At 36.5% G+C, this 18,858-nt stretch overlaps 2 protein-coding genes across 2 annotated transcripts; one reads left to right on the plus strand and one right to left on the minus strand.

The window, feature by feature from the left end:
• Positions 1 to 1,892: 1,892 nt before the first annotated feature.
• On the minus strand, positions 1,893 to 2,852 carry LOC110866778 (extensin-like). Its single transcript, XM_022115927.2, has one exon. It carries the CDS (start codon positions 2,850 to 2,852, stop codon positions 1,893 to 1,895), a length of 960 nt encoding a protein of 319 aa, XP_021971619.2.
• Positions 2,853 to 10,654: 7,802 nt separating this feature from the next.
• Positions 10,655 to 12,217, plus strand: LOC110866793 (anthocyanidin 3-O-glucosyltransferase 5). Its single transcript, XM_022115941.2, has one exon. The coding sequence runs from the start codon at positions 10,661 to 10,663 to the stop codon at positions 12,083 to 12,085; it is 1,425 nt and encodes a 474-aa protein (XP_021971633.2). The 5' UTR covers positions 10,655 to 10,660; the 3' UTR covers positions 12,086 to 12,217.
• The last annotated feature ends 6,641 nt before the right edge of the window (positions 12,218 to 18,858 follow it).

Raw genomic sequence — 18,858 nt, forward strand, 5'->3', positions numbered from 1 at the left:
AAAGAGTATTAATGCTGATAACAAATGGAACTCAAAGTGGTGGAAGCTTGAAAAGAAAGAAAAGTTGAAAGCTGAAAAGGAAAGAAAGAAACTGGAAGAAAACAAAAGGAAGTGGATGAAGATGCAAGCTGAAGAAGCTATGAAAGCAAAGAAAGAAAATGAAAAGCTGAGAAATTTGCTAAGGAAAAAGCCAAAGTCAAGAGAAGAAAGTTTTGAGTCGCTGTGAAGTCCTGAAGACCAAGACTGAAGACTCCGGCTGTATCCAATAGGGAGTTTGTTAGTGCACGATGTCTAAAGCCTATGTCTTAAGTCTAGGGGTCTAAATATGTCAAGTATGTATAGTACATGGGGCTAAAATGTAAATTTAATGTTAATTGTAGTGATTCCGCTTGAAATGACATCTTGTCATTTTCAAGCGAAATCAGAAGGTTGTGTTTCAGCTCGAAATGGCAAGTGTCATTTCAAGCGGAATAAGGAGGCCTATATATAGTGTTTGTGTTTCTCATTTGGGCACGGATTCCAAAGTTGTATACCGAACTGCTGCCGGATTTTCAAGTGAATTATTAATGAGAAACAAGTGTTAAAGTGATATTCTTCTGTTTTCTACTCAATTCTCTCTGTTTCAACACTGTTTGTTTGTTTCCGCTTCTCAAACAGTGGTGTATTGACTTTAATTGACTCACTTGATCGTCAAATCGATCCTACACAGCCTTCAGTCTTCTGGTTGCATTCTATTGAAGCAATGCTCGTAAATGATATCTTCAGAACTCCCGGTATCTACCAGGATTCTTCTCATGTTATAGTCACCTACCACGATTAAGGCATCAGTGGTGAGGTGTAAATCTTCCATGCGTGGCTCGATTGTCATGGTTGCTAGCATCCACGGTTCAAGCGTGGAGAAACTCCGCTTAGTCCCCTTTCCCTTATTAGCATATACCATGTTTAGCTCTCGTGGCCTCTTGCCCGCCCCTTTATCTTTTTCCTCTTTGATGGGGGCGGGCCCTGTTTGATGTCTCGAACCAGGTGAGCCAATTTTCCCGCCTTTACAAAATATTTGATTTGCTTTTTTAATTGAAAGCAGTCGTTGGTATCATGGTCGCTTCCTTTGTGGTACTCACAATACTTGTTGGTGTCTTTGTTGGGGTTTTCGTTCAGCGGCTTCAGAGGATTAAACTTGAGGTTTCAGAGGCTAGGATTTCTGCTGGAGTTTTGCTCAAGTTGGGGTAATCGGACCGCGGTTTAGAGGAGGATTCATTCCTTGAATAGGTGCTTTTAGACCTATCATACCGCGAGTCCATTCTGTCACTTCTCTGATATCGGTCTCCTCTACCTTTACCTTTGGAGCCCCGCTGTTCTCCGCCATCCTGATTTTTCTGAGCCTCTTTCTTTCTGTTGGCCGCGTGACTGGCGGCAACAGCTTTCTCTTGTGTGACGTATACCTTGGCTATCCTCAAGATTTCGTCTATGGTGGGAGGTACACCATCCCTCCCGTGGAGTGTTCTTAATAGCTCATCATCGTTTACCCCTTGTAGGAAAGCACCACACGCTAGATCGTTCGTGACACCTGGGATCGCCGGGCTTTCTTTGTTGAATCTAACAATGAAACTTTCCACTGTTTCATTGTCTCGCCGGTGAATGTGGAGGAGTTCGTTCCGGTCTTTTGTGTGCCTTCTCTGTTGGCTAAACTACAATATGAACTTGGCCTCTAGATCTTTGAAACTGTCAATTTCCCCGGTGGGTAAACTATCCCACCAGACCCGGGCTGCACCTACCAGTGTTTGGACAAAAATCTTGCACCAGAGGGGCATGGGCCAACAGGCTACTTCCCCAGCGCTTTTGAATAGATTGAAATGGTCATCAGGATCGCCTAGACCATCGTACTTGCCCACAGTTTAAGGCATCTTAGGTTTTTCCTTAATAGGAGCTTCCGCTATTCTTCTGGTGAACTTGGACTTGAAAGTGGCGTCCACTGGTTTGTAAGGTCTAGTAAGTTCGTCTTCTTCTACATTGATGGGTTGTATTGGAGGAGGTGCCCCACCCTGGCTGGTACCCTGGGTAACTGGGGGTTGAGCCGAGGTGATGTTCAGTGTAGGGCTAGGGCCTTCGTCTGGAGAAAAACGAGGCCTAGATGTGTTTCCTCTGTCATACACGGGTTCCGCTGTTGGCGGGGTCTGACTGTAAACCGGCTGTGATGTTGGAAAAGTCCACCAAGGTGGCATATAAGCCGCGTATGGCGATTGCTGAGCATAGCCTTGTGCTGCCCCCTGGGGAGTGTACGTTGGAGTGTTGTATGGGGGTAAATACCCGTATGGGGGTTCGTAATAGTATCCTGGGAAGTAAGCTTGATTCCCTGGCGTAACCGGGGCATTCATGATTCCTGTAGGCATGACTACTGGTTGATGTGGTGGAGTGGACAGCGCCGCCGTTAGTGCTGCCGAGTAGAGAGGCGGCATGGCGTATGTAACTGAGGGTTGGTAATACTGAGTCGTGCTCACCTGTGGTATGGTAGTACTTGAGCTTGCAGACGTGATAACCGGCGTAGTGCTATGACGTATAGTCTGTGCACTCGTGGTGGATGTTGGGGTGAAGACATTGGCGTTTGTTGTAGTTGGTTCCACCGACCGGAACTGCAATGAACTATACGAGAAAAGGTATGCCGCCATTGTTCCAGAAGATAGGGCGGAGGTTCCTGTAAAACCCGGTGGTGGTCCTTCAGCTTTGAATTCCAAGTCGAGAGACCTGGTTACAGCAGGTGAAGCTGGCATGGTGGTGACAGGGTTCGTCTCCAACAGTGCGTTGCTAGTTATCATCGCCTGACTTGGTGTTGCTGCCGTGTTCTGATCGCTTACCATTGGGTTCAGTCTTGCTGTTGTTACCGAAAGGGTCCCATGGATGGCGCCAATGAAGAAACACTGACCTTTACGGTAGTATCCAACTAGGACTTCAACTCTTGGTGATCCAAACTGCTAGCTGCAAAACAGAACACCGTTAGGACTCGTTACAGGAATGAGGTTATTCCTGTAACCACCCTCCGGCGTGAGAATAAGTCTCGGTTTGGGAGAAAGTTTAAGTGTGTAGGAAGAAAGAGTAAACGAGAGATAAGATGAATCATACCTTAGATGTTTACCTCTATTTATAGTTTACCATTAGGGTTTTCCTTAACTTAAGATGGGCTCCGATAAGTTAAGGATTTGCATGATCTTCCCAAAAGGTTGGGGATTTGGTTATAGTTTATCCATGCATAGAATAGAACATTCGAGAATAAACGTATGTAATTAAATATTTATAATGAAATAATAGGTAATGACCGGGCCGGGTTTGCTGATCCGGGTCATTCCTCGTCACTTGTCACAAAACCCAAATGTTTATTAATATCCTTATGATAACGATGAAATGTAACGAATAGAAACACATTAAAAATATTTACTACTTATTTTTACTTTTTACTTAAGGTTTAATTGCAAACCTACTACTAATATTCAAGATAAGTAATTAATCAACGAAGTTCTCTTTTCGTACCATTAAACCATGAATTATTTCTTATTGATTGAAGAAACACGGAACTAATTTTAAGGTTAATTAGTTTGTTTTATGTTTCAAACATGTGGGTTAATCTTCTTAAACTTTCCTGAGCTCCGACTTAATCCGTTCTTCCTGCAAAACAGAAACACCGTTAGCTCGTTAAGAGGGGAATATGGGGGTTTCCCTCTTAACCAGACTCCGGCGTGAGAATAAGTATCTGCTTTGAGGAAATAAGTGTGTGTTAAGAGTAAGAGAGGAGAGTGTGGAATCTTTAACCTGTTATGGAGGTCTCTATTTATAGCCGGGGAAGTGTAAGAGGAGATGGGCTGATGGGCCTTGGGCCGGAAGACGACAAACAGGGAATATCCTCCTTGTATCACTGGTATCGACCGTTAGTGTCTTCTAGAAGATCTCCGGTGCTGGCGCACTGTGATTGGAGCCACGTGTCCCAGAAAATTTAGCCCCTCACGGTATGACGAATGCGATCAACGGAAATTGAGAGCTTGAACATCATCATCTTGAAGCTTGGGTAAGGATGGAATGATTAGGGTTTATGGTGAAGTATGGAATTAGATGAATGATGGTAATAATGATAATGATTATGGATTAGGGTTTAAAATGATGGTGATAAAGATGAATTCCTTTGATCAATGGTGTGATGGATGGAATAATTCGATTGGGATTCAAGTTAATGATGAAAAGTGGCTCCAAGAAAAGTTTTCAAACTCAAACTAAGTGTAACCCTCGAAATAATGACCCCTAGATGTGTTTAAACTCGTTCCAACCAACAAAAACGCAAAATTCGCGACTGAAGAACGGAGAGGCCATCGCTGACGGCCATACGGTCTGTCGCCGACGGCATACACAAAACCCAAAACGACCGACAACCTGTTTAGCTGTCTACGACACTTTTGAACGACGGCAGACTCCATGGGGCATCGCCGATGGCCCCTTTGTGGGTCGGCGACGGTGCTTAGATAACCAACTTTCTGTTTTTTTCAATTTCATGAATTCGGTTGACCCGTTTCGCGTCCCGGTGGTCCGTTTTTCGTCCCGGTTGTCCGTAAAGCTCCCGAAAAGCTCCTTAAACTCCACTAGACCTACAAAACACATATCTAATCAAAAGTAGGCTTTTCAAGATTAAAAGTTACGTAAAAACCCGAACTTAAACATAAACGAACACCGGTTTTTGACCACGTATCACAGGGAGCAAAATGGAAAAAAAAGACAATTTGGATGGAGTTAGAGGCCGGGAGCAAAACGGAAAAACCATAGCAAACTATTGGAGGAAAATGGCTATTTTTAAAGATATGGGGCAAAACCGTTAAAATGACCAAATCACAAGGAGCAAAATGAAAGTTTACTCTAAATTTTAAAGGAGTCATAAAGTACAAAGTACGATATCACATTAAAGAGTTTCAAATAAAGTACCCTAAGTCTAACATTCAAAACAAAAAGTCAGGAGCAATCACTTCACATTACAAGTTATTATTTTTAGGGTTATAAATCTATTGATAGATTTGTTGCTTAGGTCTTAGTTATGGGCCATGTAGTGGGTTTGGTAATGGGTAATTTTAACACTTGGAATAAATTTTGAAAATAATTTATAGTATAGCCCAATAAAAGTTATATATGTATTGTATATAACAATAATAAATAAAAATGTATAATTTTTTTTCGAATTTCAAATCGAATCTGAAATTATAAATTCGTATTCGATTTACTTGACTCGAATTGAATCAAATTCAAATTCGAATTCTTATAGTCGAAACGAATTCTTCATAATCGAATTGAATTTAATCGAATTTCAAATTTTTCAAATTTGAAATGAATCCTGAACACCCATACGTCACACATCGAGCCATACAAAATAAAAATAAACAAAGAAAGAAAAGTCATCAAGGCAAGTTTGATATAACCGATACCTATCACGCTAGGCACATGCAAATAATATATGTTTCAAATAAATAGTGAAAGTTTTAAATAGAAAAAGGTCTTAATGTGTGATGGTGTGGGAGTGAACAATAGTGTGCGTAATTATGCAAAGAGCGTGTGTAATTAGAGTTAACCCAATCCATGCGTAATTAATCAAATAACGTGTGTAATTAGGGTTTAACCCAACCCATTTGTAATTATATATTATAACGTTCGTATTTTAAAAACGAACATGCGTAATTCACTTCACACCGTCGCACACGTTAAGGAGCTATTGTACGTTAACCTTCCCCTTAAATAAATAGAGGCCTGTTAACGTACAATTTGACTAGTCGTGCGATGCGTATGTGATAACCACAACCACACAAAATATGCTCTTGATTAGACGCGGTGGCACCATCGTAATAAGCAAACATTCTGATAGAAATTTTGGAGAAAGGGACTTAGTTGTCAATTTCACTCTCTCATTTATCATACGAGATTCGAAATTTGAATACCAAATTGAAGTGAAATTCTAGCCATAAAATCTCTCAGTTATTGCTTTCGATTCAACACACATTTTTCTCGCTTCCGATTCTACACACAATTAAGCCATAAATCTCTCATTGCCACATAACCTCATAGACTATTGCAACACTCCACTTCACCTTACCAGAGTCATTTTTTACTCTGTCCAGTATGTTTGCTAATCACGCATGTTATAATTATGTAATGAAGTATGTTATATAAATCATGTAATAATGTATTTTGCAAATCACCCATATTATAATTATGTAATTTAGTATGTCACATAAATCTAGTAATAATGTGTTTTGCTAATCACCCATATTATAATTATGTAATGAAGCATGTTATATAAATCTAGTAATAATGTGTTTTGCTTATCACACATGTTATAAATATGTAATAATGCATGTTATATAAATCTAGTAATAATGTGTTTTTCTAATCACGCATATAATAGAAAAGATAATCATGCATGTTGGAAAAAACAAAACATGTAAATACGCATGCTGGAAGGATCCCATGTTTCGACATTGTTTGAATCTGGATTTCGAACTTCTTGAATCGAATCATGATCGTCTTCCATTTCAACATCCTCTATATTTCATCTGGCACCATTCTGTGAATCCATTGTAATTGAATTTATTTGAAGCCCTAATCGCCGAGATTTAACCACACTGTATAGTTTCAAAATTACTGAAATATTTGAAACTGATCTGAATCATAAATACCGGAAACGTGGAATGAACTCATAATCCGGTGCTGAAGGGAATTGCCTGATTTGCCACCGGGAGTGTAAATAAAAGAATAACACGCGTCATGAACCGATCGTAATGTACGTATCTTATGATTAGGCATATTGTATTTAACACCTTCTCTAAATAAATATATGTTTTAAATTAAGATTTGTTGAACTTACCTACATAGTGAATTCAATATTCATTTTTGATATATAATAATAATGCAGCACGGCTAACATTTAGGTTTATAATTTATATTCAACTAGTAATATTACCCGTGCGATGCAGTGGGAATTTCGATGGATGTCAATCTTAAAAAAAGTCAAAGTTAGTGAAATTTTCTGTTCGAGGAAAAAAGGGAAAAGTCAAAAAAAAAAAAAGTCGCGTGGAGTGTTGATATAAAAAACGAAACCCAGAAAAAATTACATAACAGAAAATTCGTTAAAAATTCAAAAATAATATATTTATTAAATTTAGGGGTTGTAATGTAAATCGGTTAAAAGGAAAGGAAAAAATATACAACAAAGTAATTATATGGGTGTAAACAAAAATTAAACTAACGTGTAGGTGGGAAAAAAACCAAATAAACCGCAAGGGGTTAATTGTAATTAGAACATAACTTTATTAAAGTTGAAAGAACAAATGTTTAACTTATTAGAAAGTTGAACTAAAGTGGAGTGGTTAAAAAACAAAGTTGAACGAACAAATGTTTTACGAACAAATATTTAAACTAAAGTAGAGTGGTTAAAAAAATAAAAAACACAACTTTATAAAAATTAAATGAACAAATGTTTAACTTATTAGAAATCAAAGAAGTGTAATTAGAACACAGTAGCTAAAAGATAAAAATCAAAGTAAGTATAAAAGTTAAATTTACTATTCATATAAAGTTGTTAATGGCATATATAAAGAAGATAATAATTATTATAATATTAAAATAATAAAACTATAAAAAAATGTATTCTATTATATTATAATATATTTATATTATAATTTATTAAAAATACTGTTCATTCATTTGTGTTTTAAATATATAGATAAATAGAAAAGAAATAGAAATTAGAAAAGAAAAAGAAAAAGAAATAGAAGTAGAAATAGAAATTAGAAATAGAAATATTATCCCATATATAAATTAGCAAGTTATATCTGTATTATGAGTTGTACATTGTGTTTTGGGTATTTTTCAAGAAAAAAAAAGTTGATTTTTTACTTTTAACCCAAAGGTTTTTACATTTTGCAGTTTTAACCCTGCATAATTTGTTTTTTTAACTTTAACCCAAAACTTTTCATTATTTGGAATTTAACTTCACAACTTTTGTCACTTATACTTTTCATCTTTCACAAATTTTAGTTTTACGTATAGTTCTAAATTCGAGTTAATACGATGCAACGTGCATGTGTGGTTCAACGTTTTTACCTCTATTTTTCCATATTGACAGGTTCATCGCAACACGCATATCCTAGGTCGAGTCAGTGTTGGTGGTCGATGACGGTTGTGTGACATTAGTACTATTTGACACCGTTTTACTCCCCGCCGCAACGCGGGGTGTGATTTGGGGGTTTTTCAATGAAAAAATAGTTATACATATAGTTGTCGTAACGTTGGCTTTGTGGGTTTTCCAAAAAAAATTGATTTTTTTACTTTTCACCCAAAAGTATTTTATAAATTACTTTTAACCCAAAACTATTTGTTTTTTTACCTTTAACCCAAAACTTTTTATCTTTTGCAATCTATCCTCATAACTTTTTTTGCTTTCAACTTTGGTCTTTTATAGTTTTCATTTTCCACATATTTTTCACTTTAAGCTTGGTTCTAAATTTTGTGACTTAACACATCGCAACATGCGTCCTTGGTTTAACGTTTTTACGTTTCGTTCTGGATTTTGCGAGTTAACATGACGCAACGTGCGTGTGTGGGTGAACGTTTTTACAGCGTCTGTTTTTCCCTGTTTGACAGGTTTAACATAACGTGCGGGTCCTAGATCGACTTAGTTATAATTAAAGAATCCCCGCCGCATTGCGGCGGGTCGCAATCCTAGTTCATGTAAATTGTTAATTATATATAGAGTAAATTACGATTTTGGCCCATTTGGTTATATCACTTTTATCTTTTTAATTCAAAAAGCAATCTTTTAAAATCTGAGTCCCCAACGTCTTTTTTTCTAACCCTTTGGCCACTAAAAGTAAATGGATGAGGTTAGTGTTAGAGGCCAAAAGAGTTAGAAAAAAAGACGTTGGGGACTCAGACGTTAATATATTATTTTTGAGCTAAAAGGGTAAAAGTGATATAACCATAGGGGTTAAAATCGTAATTTACTCGTATATATATTAGAAATAGAAATTAGAAATAGAAATAGAAATGTCTAATATGATTAGAAATTTCAAATTTTCATTGCTTAACCCCTAAACTAGAGTAAGAAAACAAACACATAAAAAAATTTAACTGATACACGCAACTTGCAAAAACTAGAATAGTAGATAACTAGATAATGTCTTCTTAATAAACGTTTATATTTTTTTTTCTAAAAAACATTTATAATTTTTTTTGTCGATGTGTGATAGTGTTGTTTTTTTTATTTATTTTCAAAGAAACCTTTTATTTTTTATACTAAAAGCGTTTCGGACATAAAAAACCAATTTTAAAAATAACTACATTTTTAGGGAAATATGAAAACTTTTAATGTGATATAAAAAAGGAAATGAGTTATGACAAGTCTAAGAGCGCGGGTGCATTTAGCTTTAATAGAGTTTCAAAATATGAAAGATGATATAGTGTAAGCTTTAAGTGTAGTTAAAGATGAATTAATTGTATATATAAACGATGAGTAAGATTCAAGTTATTATAAATTTATGTAACATCAATATCAGGGCCGAACTATTAGTGTAATTGGGCTTGACGATGGTTTAAGGCCTTCAAAAAAACAGGGCCTCCAAAATTAAAAAAAAAAATCTATGTTTATAAGAAAAAGAATATTATATTTACCGTAATATTTGTTAATATTAATATAAGGGTAGTCTGGTGGTAAGAACAAGATTTGGTTTTGTAGAGGGCTGGGTTCGAATGCTACTTGCTACCCATTTTCAAAATTATTAATCACATCACTCACTTTTTAATAAAGGTTATAAATGCATCTTTTTAAATCACCTCTCTTAATTTAATTAGCTAAAATATTTTGTCCACACAATTTTTAACATAATATGTCCAAGTAAAGTTTTATTTAAAAAAAAGTCGTTTCTAACTATTAACAATAGTATACTTAAAATAAGTAGCATGTTTTAATTACTTTCACACATAATGCAAGTTGTTATTTGTTAGGGGAGTGGGGGCGGAGCGTTATTCCCCAGTGATGGCCAAGAACAACGCGTGATGGACAGGAAGATACCACCGCCACCTCTCGATTTCACGCGTGGAACTTTAAGTGGCGTAATAAATTCAACGCATTATGGGGTTAGCATGATAAATGGATGTGAGGGGGTGTCGGGGTTTATTGTTGGGTGTTGTGAGTGATGACCATTGCCACCAAAAAAGGTTGTGAGTGATGGAAAAATAGTTGATGACATGGCGAAACTTGATTGGGTGCTTGTGAGTGATGAAATTCTATCACTAGTGACCACCCCCATTCCTCTTAAGTTAAACTCTTTTGACCAACTTAGATTTGATTTATATATTAGATCCTAACATAATTTGATTAGAGAAATTATCTAGTTTATATAATGGTTAAGTGATTTATAAGTTTCTTTCTAATACATTTCATGTGATATACAAACCAAAATTACGAGGTTAAAAAAATTAAGAAGGCCTCGAATTTTTTATTCGATTTTAGCTCCCAAAATTCTAGGTGGCCCTGATCAATATTTTAAGTTCAATTAAACAATTTTCTCCTTCATAAATAGAGTACTATATATATAAGGTAGACCAAACATTTCCACCAGAAAACTTGTTCATCCTATTATCGAAAATGGCCACCAAACAACTTCACGTAGTAATGCTTGCAAGTCCCGGCGTTAGCCATTTACTCCCAATATTATTACTCGGCCACCGTCTTGTCACCCACCACAACCTCCATGTCACCGTCCTCGCCGTCACCACCACCGCCACCACCCCACAATCCCTATCCCAACTCATTACTTCCTTCGCCTCCCACCTTTCCGTCATCCAAATCCCGGCTGCCGACATCTCTTGCGTAGTTCCACCTGACGCCAAAGTTGCCACGCAACTTTGCGTTATGATGCGGGAAACAATTCCCTCCATCCGTACCACCATATCCGCGATGGACTCCCATCCCCACGTCCTCGTTGGCGATATTTTCGCCTATGAGTCGTGGGCCATCGCGGAAGAACTCGGGATACCAAAGTACTTGTTTGTAACGGGCACCGCATGGTTCACTGCACTCTTCACATACTCGCCATTGTTGGATAAGCAAGTGGTGGGTCAATATGTTGACAAGAAAGAGCCGTTGGAGATACCCGGCTGTACACCGGTCCGACCGGACGAGGTTGTCGATCCCATGCTGAACCGTGATGATGAGAACTATGCCGTTTACCTAAGCCAAGCAATTGGTGTTACTTTGGCAGATGGAATGTTAATTAACACGTGGGAAGATCTGGAACCTCAAACTCTTAACGCACTACGAACCAATGAAATCTTACGGTCCGTGGTGAAATACAAACCGGTTTACACAGTTGGACCGGTAAACAAAAGATATGAACCGGACGGGTTAAAGGGTGAAGTTGTTGAGTGGCTCGGCAAACAACCGGACCGATCGGTTATATACGTGTCGTTTGGAAGCGAAGGGACCATATCAGCCGAGCAAATAAATGAGTTGGCATGGGGTTTGGAGCTAAGCCGACAAAGATTTGTTTGGGTGGTGCGGCCACCGAATGGACATGTGTCAGATGGATCATTTTTCAAACCTGGTCAATCAGACACTACACGTGATTATCTTCCAGAAGGGTTTTTGACGCGGACCCAAAAAGTTGGGCTTGTGGTGTCATCATGGGCCCCACAGGTGGAGATTTTGAACCACACGTCTGTTGCAGTGTTTTTGACGCATTGTGGATGGAACTCAACGTTAGAGAGTGTTACGAATGGAGTGCCGATGATTGCATGGCCATTGTATGCGGAGCAGAAGATGAATGCCGCCATGTTGACGGAGGAGCTGAAGGTGGCGGTGAGGCCGGAGGTGTTGCCCACGAAGAAAGTGGTAGGGAGGGAGGAGGTTGCTAGGATGGTCATGAATTTAGTGGAGGGTGAAGAAGGAAAAGTAATGAAAATTAAAGTAGACATGTTAAAGGAAGGTGCGGAAAATGCAATACGTGAAAACGGTTCATCTTACATATCAATTTGTAAGTTCATTGAAGATTGTTGGTCTCAAATTAAGTAGTTTAAATGTAAGTATGTATGCGAGTAGAGTGTTTGCAATACCCTAAGTGTCTAAATAACTCAGTGTGACAACCCTCCAAATTACATGTATCCGTACGATTAATTAATGTTAATTAAAGTGCTTGATGACTGTGTTGAACTACTTAACTGGCTTCTGATTACTGTGTCATACTTACATGTGCTTGTTAACATATAGTTTTGTGCAGAAAAAGTTACTAAATAGTCCTGTATGCTTCCCTAAGTGTTGGGAATTAAAAGTGTTACAAAAAGATATATAAAAGACACTTTACGACATAACTTAGCACTTTAATTGAACAGTATCAAACCGAACAACCGGACATTACCCGGAACACTAAAATATTGCAAGAAACATTGTTTGTATTTTTTTAAGCTAGTTAGGGTCCCCGAACACCCTAACACACAATATATTACATAACACACTTATAACATTAACTAGATACTTAAAACCTAACTAGTTAACTAACTATTCATTGCAAACCAACTAAACCAACCCCCCCCCCCCAACCAAAAAAAACCGATTAGGATGTGGCCCCCACCCCTTTGATTTTCTTTGATTATTTATGTGATATGCTTAGTACTTGGAGAGCATTATACCTAGAGGTTAAAGGTATGTTGGAAGACCATGCTTTAAAAACCCATTAGACCTTCATCATCTCACATTTCACAATATCACCAACACTTGAACTTCTCTTCTTCTTCCCCTTGGTCTCGGCCGAATACCACACCCATACCACCACCATTTTCATCCAAGTTTCATCCAATCTCCATACATACAAAGGTGTTAGAGGTCATATAAAGAAGCTAGGAGCTTTCGGAAGTGCAAGAACCTCCTTCATTTGCTATTAACCACCTCATTTCTACTCTTGATCTTCCCTAGCTTAAACGCTAGTAGTAAGTCTCTTGAATATTCATTTGCTTCATATTTAGAGTGCTTAATAGTTAAATCATGATGAAACCTTTAGAACACTAAAAATCATAAAGATAGGTCTTGAACATAAAGCTAACTTAATGATGAAATATTGATAAAATGAAGAAGTAATGATATGAATGATGTTGTCTTGTATTGTTGATGATTTCTTGTTGCTTGTTTGTTGATTACTAGAGATATGATGTTAAATATCATAGTTGAAACTTGTTAAAGTAAGATTAAAAGCTTAAGTTAACAAGTTAGGAGGTGATTAGTGATTTCCATAAAAGAATCACCTCCATGTTTAAGCATGAACTTGGTAACAATATGTTTTCTTGAAAAATTAGTAAACAAAGTACGTTGGTGATCGTATGGATCCGAGGTTTACAAATGGTTTTTCCTAAATAAACCAAGAGTAGAAGATTATTTTTGAAAGGTTATGACTTTTGTTAAACCTACACTATTTTAGTAACAAAATAAGCGTAGAAATATTTTTAGAACAAGAAGATCCAATAAATACGCATTTTTGCAAAATGAGTTTACTAGTTGTAAACATCTAAAAATCCTGAGAATGAGATTTCAACAAAAGTAAACACACTTTGGAGGGTAACTAAACCCACTAAACACCCCACTAAGTTACTACGTGTTTTTATGAAAAACCAAGTTCATGTTGTATGTAAAGTGCATTGTTTTGCACTTGACTAGTGTAATGTTGTTTAGTAACTTGTCGTTGATTGATTGAATGAATTTTTGAAAAGAAAATGATATGCTAATACGCATGGACACCTCCATTTACAAAGGAAACTCTGGCGAAATTTTCTATGAATTCCAACACTTCGAAAATATCTTTCTAAACAAGCGTTACAAGTATATTTTATAGCTTGTGCTTCGAATATAAACTTCGCCATAATTTTTGGTAATAAAATACAAAGTGTCGGAGGTTGGTTTTTGTAAATAAAAATGGGTAAATATATATATTTAGAATATATATATCTTATACTAGAACACTTGTGTGGATACTTGTTTATTTGTGAGATAGTTATATTATTTTAGGGTAAAATAATGTAACTTAACAATATAACTTGACATTTGAACTATGTGGTATGTAATAGAAGTAATGAGTAGATAAACCGTACGTAGGATACGTGTTATGCATGAGAAACTGATTGTTATCTGTACCTTATTAGGACGTGCTTGATTTCCTGATTTACATGAGTAATTAATCTAACCGAGCAAACCAAGGTGAGTTCACACACTTTCTAAGGCATGGGATTCGCGGTGGTTGGGAATGGGGTAAAGAACTAAAACGGAACCTACATATCCTCCTTGGGTAGGATATGTACCGCCATCCTCCATAGGTAGGATGCCAATATTAATCCTGCGTATTCTCCTTGGGTAGAATACGTACGTTCGTCCTCCTTGGGTAGGACAACAACCTTAAAACTTACTAGACAAAACTCTATCATTAAGTCCCTCATTTTATATCGACTTAATCGCTGAGGCCAATGGCGAGCGGGTCATTAGTTAATAGCGCTATTAGGTTTAACAAACCTCACACCGTGCCAGTCGGACAGGCGTGTACTAATGGACTATGGCAAACTGTCAATGATGATAGACATTGACGTAGGGCACAATTATTGTTCGTCAGTTGTCGATATGTTATCGGTCTAGTGGTTCACATGGGGAAGCCCCCACTAAATATGGTTTGGGAAAAGAGAAATTGGTTAAACATACTTTCAACTATGGGGTAACCCCCACGGCAAATAAGCCAACGAAAGTCAAACCACGTTTTCAGAAACAACTTAAAACTAATCAACCAACCGTGAACTCACTCGCCTTTGTTGTTGACTCGATGTTACATGCCTTACAGGTCGCTAGATGCTTATGGAGCCTACACGAGGAGGAAGTCGTTGTGGGATATGGATTGTTATGTCCCGTGCTTAATATTTAATCCTTGTGAACCGATTAAACTTACGTTTTGAACTTTAAACTTATGAACTATGGAACTTATGTTTTGGACTTACGTTTTATGCTTCCGCTGTTAACTTAAAATCGGTTACCTTCTTTAGGTCACCAATCTTATTGTGGTTGGTTTTATTTACTTAATTGTGTTGTTCAATATGATTGGTGGCTCAATCCTGGTCATGTCACGCCTCCAAGCGGTGATACTCCGCGTGTGGATTTTGGGGGTGTGACACTCAGTGTTTAGTGATCAGGTTAATTTGTTTATTATACCGTTCCGCATAGTAGCCATGGTGTCTTTTTGCAAATAACTCTATCAATTAAATCCTTACAAAACAAACTCTTTCAATAAATCACATAAGTCCTTACAAGATCACATAAGTCCTTACAAGATAAATTCGGACTCTATAAGTACTTACAAGGCAAATTCGGACTCCATAAGTACTTACAAGTTAAACTCCATCAAATAAGTTCTATCACCACAAACTCTAACAATTAAGTTCTATCATCACAAACTCTGACCAATTAAGTTCTTTCACCACAAACTCTGACAACTAAGTTCTATCACCACAAACTCTAACAATTAAGTTCTATCATCACAAACGCTAACAATTAAGTTCTAGAGTAAATTACAAGTTTTGTCCTTTATTTTTACACCAAATTGCAGGCATTATCCTTTACCTTTAAATTTGACGAGTTTTGTCCTTAACGTTTCAAAATCATGCACATTATGTCCTTTAGCCCTAATCCAGTTAGATTTTTTGGTTAAGTATAGTCATGTGCCTTGCACATGAGGGTATCCTTGTCTTTTTACCTTTTCAGGGGTTATTGTGTAAATACGATATATGAGGACTATTTTACAAAAAAAAATGATATTTAATTAAACAAACCTCCACACTCTCTCTCAGTCTTCTCTCTCTCTCTCTCTCTCTCTCTCTCTAAAAAACCTCTGCAGTCTTCCCTCTCTAAAAACCTGTGCACGGTGGTGGATTGTGGTGGGTGTGATGGTTAAGAAAGGATCTTGATTTGAGATATGTGCTTAAAGACGGCGCGGAGACAAAGACGGTGGTTAAAGAAAGGATTTTTTTCTTTTGCTGGTTTTTTGTATCAACTGATATTGTTAAGAAAGGATCATGATTTGAGATATGTGCTTAAAGAATATCTTGTTCTATTAAATTTTTAGCAAGAAAACCAAGGGTACCGATATTTGTGGGCATAAAGAAAAAGTTGAAAAATCCTATGAGCCCTAAAAGATAGAAAGAAAAAAAAACACGATGAAGGTGGGTGCATATTTTTTGATGAATTCGCGGTGGGTTAGGGGCGACGACGATAGAGACGGTGGTGGTAGTTTCAAGATGAATCGGCGACAACGACGATCATGATGAAGGTGAGTGCATATTTTTTGATGATCGGACTGTTGTGTTGGGTGGAATTAGACTGTTCTGGCAACGGTGGTGGGTGCAGTGGTGATTTAGGTTATGGTAGTGATTTGGGTGCGGCGGTGACGGTCATTACACTTAAACAAGTTCGGACCTTATGTGTTTAAATAAGTTCAGACCATATACTTAATCAACAAGTTCGGACCATATACTTATTCAACAAACTTGGACCATATACTAAATCACGAATTCGGACACAATAAATGCAGTTTTTTCAGCCAAAAAACCTCAAAAAATGTAGATTTTTTCTACGAAAAATCTCAAATAACACAGTCTTTTTTAGTGAAAAATGCAACCAGCAGCAGCGTCACTGCAGTTTTTTTAAAGGTTTTGGACCAGTAACACAACAACCAGCAGCAGTGCTCTGTCGATTTTTAGACTGGGTTCGGGCATTCGGCGAAAACAGCAACCAGCAACACTGCAGCAACGTTCTGCAGTTTCTTGGACTGGTTTTTGGGACCGGTTTTTTGAATCGGTTACAAATAAACCGGTTCTAAATAACCGGTATTAAAACCTAACTGATTCAGTTTGGACTAGTTTTAAACCCGTGTTAGAGTTTAATGATAATACTATGTATTTGTTTTGTTTATTGTAGTCTTTATTATCAATTATAACCGTATTGTGGTGAATTGTTTTAGTTAATCTTTATGCTACAACTACTCTCTTTTTGTTGTTGAGTCAGATCGGTGGAAATTCCTTTTGATTGATCAAATTACTTTGATTGTGTAACCACAAATGATGTTGATCAACTCGTTAATGTAGTCAAAGAGTCCTTCCGTTCAGGCACTAAGAACTCAAGCGGAGAGAAGAAAAAAACTTGTGCGCACTCCCTTACACAACTACTTAAATGACAAGTCGAAAATTATTTCAAAAATCAATTACTAACACAAATAACTTTTGTTTATTGGTTATCAATTTTTACATATTATCAAAATAGGTTGTTTAACCCGTGTATCACATGGATAGATAACCTAGTACCTATATAGAGAATTTACAATGGTTTTTACGTATTCACCTGGACATCCATTGACTTGTTGAAGAAAGCTTGAAATGTTTTGTTTTCCAAACATCATATTCATACTATATTGCGTATTTATCGGGATAATCTATAGTACCTTTATATAGAGAAGTTACAATGGTTTCCCGCTTTATTTTTTAGATATTTTGACAACCTATATAAACTGATAATATGCATTTAGATATTTTGACAACCTATATGAACTATATATGCATTTAGATATAATCCACCACCTATCACACAAGCCGTACAAAATAAAAAATAAATAAAACCAGTGGTGGACCCACACAATGATGGGTGGGCGGCTGCACCCTTTAAAAAAAATTAAGTGCTAATTTTCGTTGAAAATCCCAACCACATCCCATGAATTTTTTCAACCGCACCCCTTGAAAATTTTCAACCGCCCTACTTAGAAAAAAATATTATGAATTTATAAAAGAAAATTAAACACTAATTATTATGAAGGGTAGAGATAGTTTACATTAATTCAGAAATGTGAGAAGTGTATTATAACACTATATATATAACACTATATAACATCATATAAACACCGTATAACACAATACAATGTAACACCATATAACACTATGTAACACTATATAATACTATATAACACTATACATCTATCATAGACATGCTATCAGACAAAATATAGTGTTATATTTGTTATATAGTGTTATATAGTATTACATAGTGTTATATAGTGTTATATGGTGTTATATAGTGTTATATGGTGTTTATATGGTGTTATATATTGTTATATATAGTGTTATAATACACTTCTCACATTTCTCACACTTCTAGATTAATGTACATGATCCTCTACCTTATTATGAATATATAAGTATATAACACAATTTGTATAATTATTCTTTAACCATTTATTTACCTTACTTAAACCAATCTACAATATAATTTTATTAATCCAACTATCCAACCCAACGATTTATCCTTTTTTATTGATTGTTTTTTGTTGTTTTATGTGGTGATTAGGAGAAAATATAGATGTATAAGAGTTTGATCTTTTTGTGTTTTTTTGACTTTTTTTAGTTGTTCTAGACTTGTAGTTTATTATTTTGTTGTTTTATTTTAACACTACAAGAAATTTCAGCTTTAGTGGCGACAAAAATCGTTGCTAAAGCTAGAAAAAGTCGTCGCTAAAGATAGAAATTGGCAATAGCGGCGACATGTCGTCTCTAAAGCTGTCGCCGCTACTGCTTCGTCGCTATTGCTTGATTTTCGTCGCTAAAGCATGTCTCCGCTATTGCTGATTTCGTCGCTAAAACATGTTATTCAATAGCGACGATGAGCGTCGCCACTAAAACGTTTTTTTTTTTTTTTTGGATTTTCCATTTTTTTCGTTTTTTCCAGTTTTTTTTCATATTAAAACCTGTACATTTCTAGTTCATGAGCCACAAAAAACCAAC

Source organism: Helianthus annuus, chromosome 7 (genome assembly GCF_002127325.2).
Source record: "Helianthus annuus cultivar XRQ/B chromosome 7, HanXRQr2.0-SUNRISE, whole genome shotgun sequence".
NCBI classification, from domain to species: domain Eukaryota; kingdom Viridiplantae; phylum Streptophyta; class Magnoliopsida; order Asterales; family Asteraceae; genus Helianthus; species Helianthus annuus.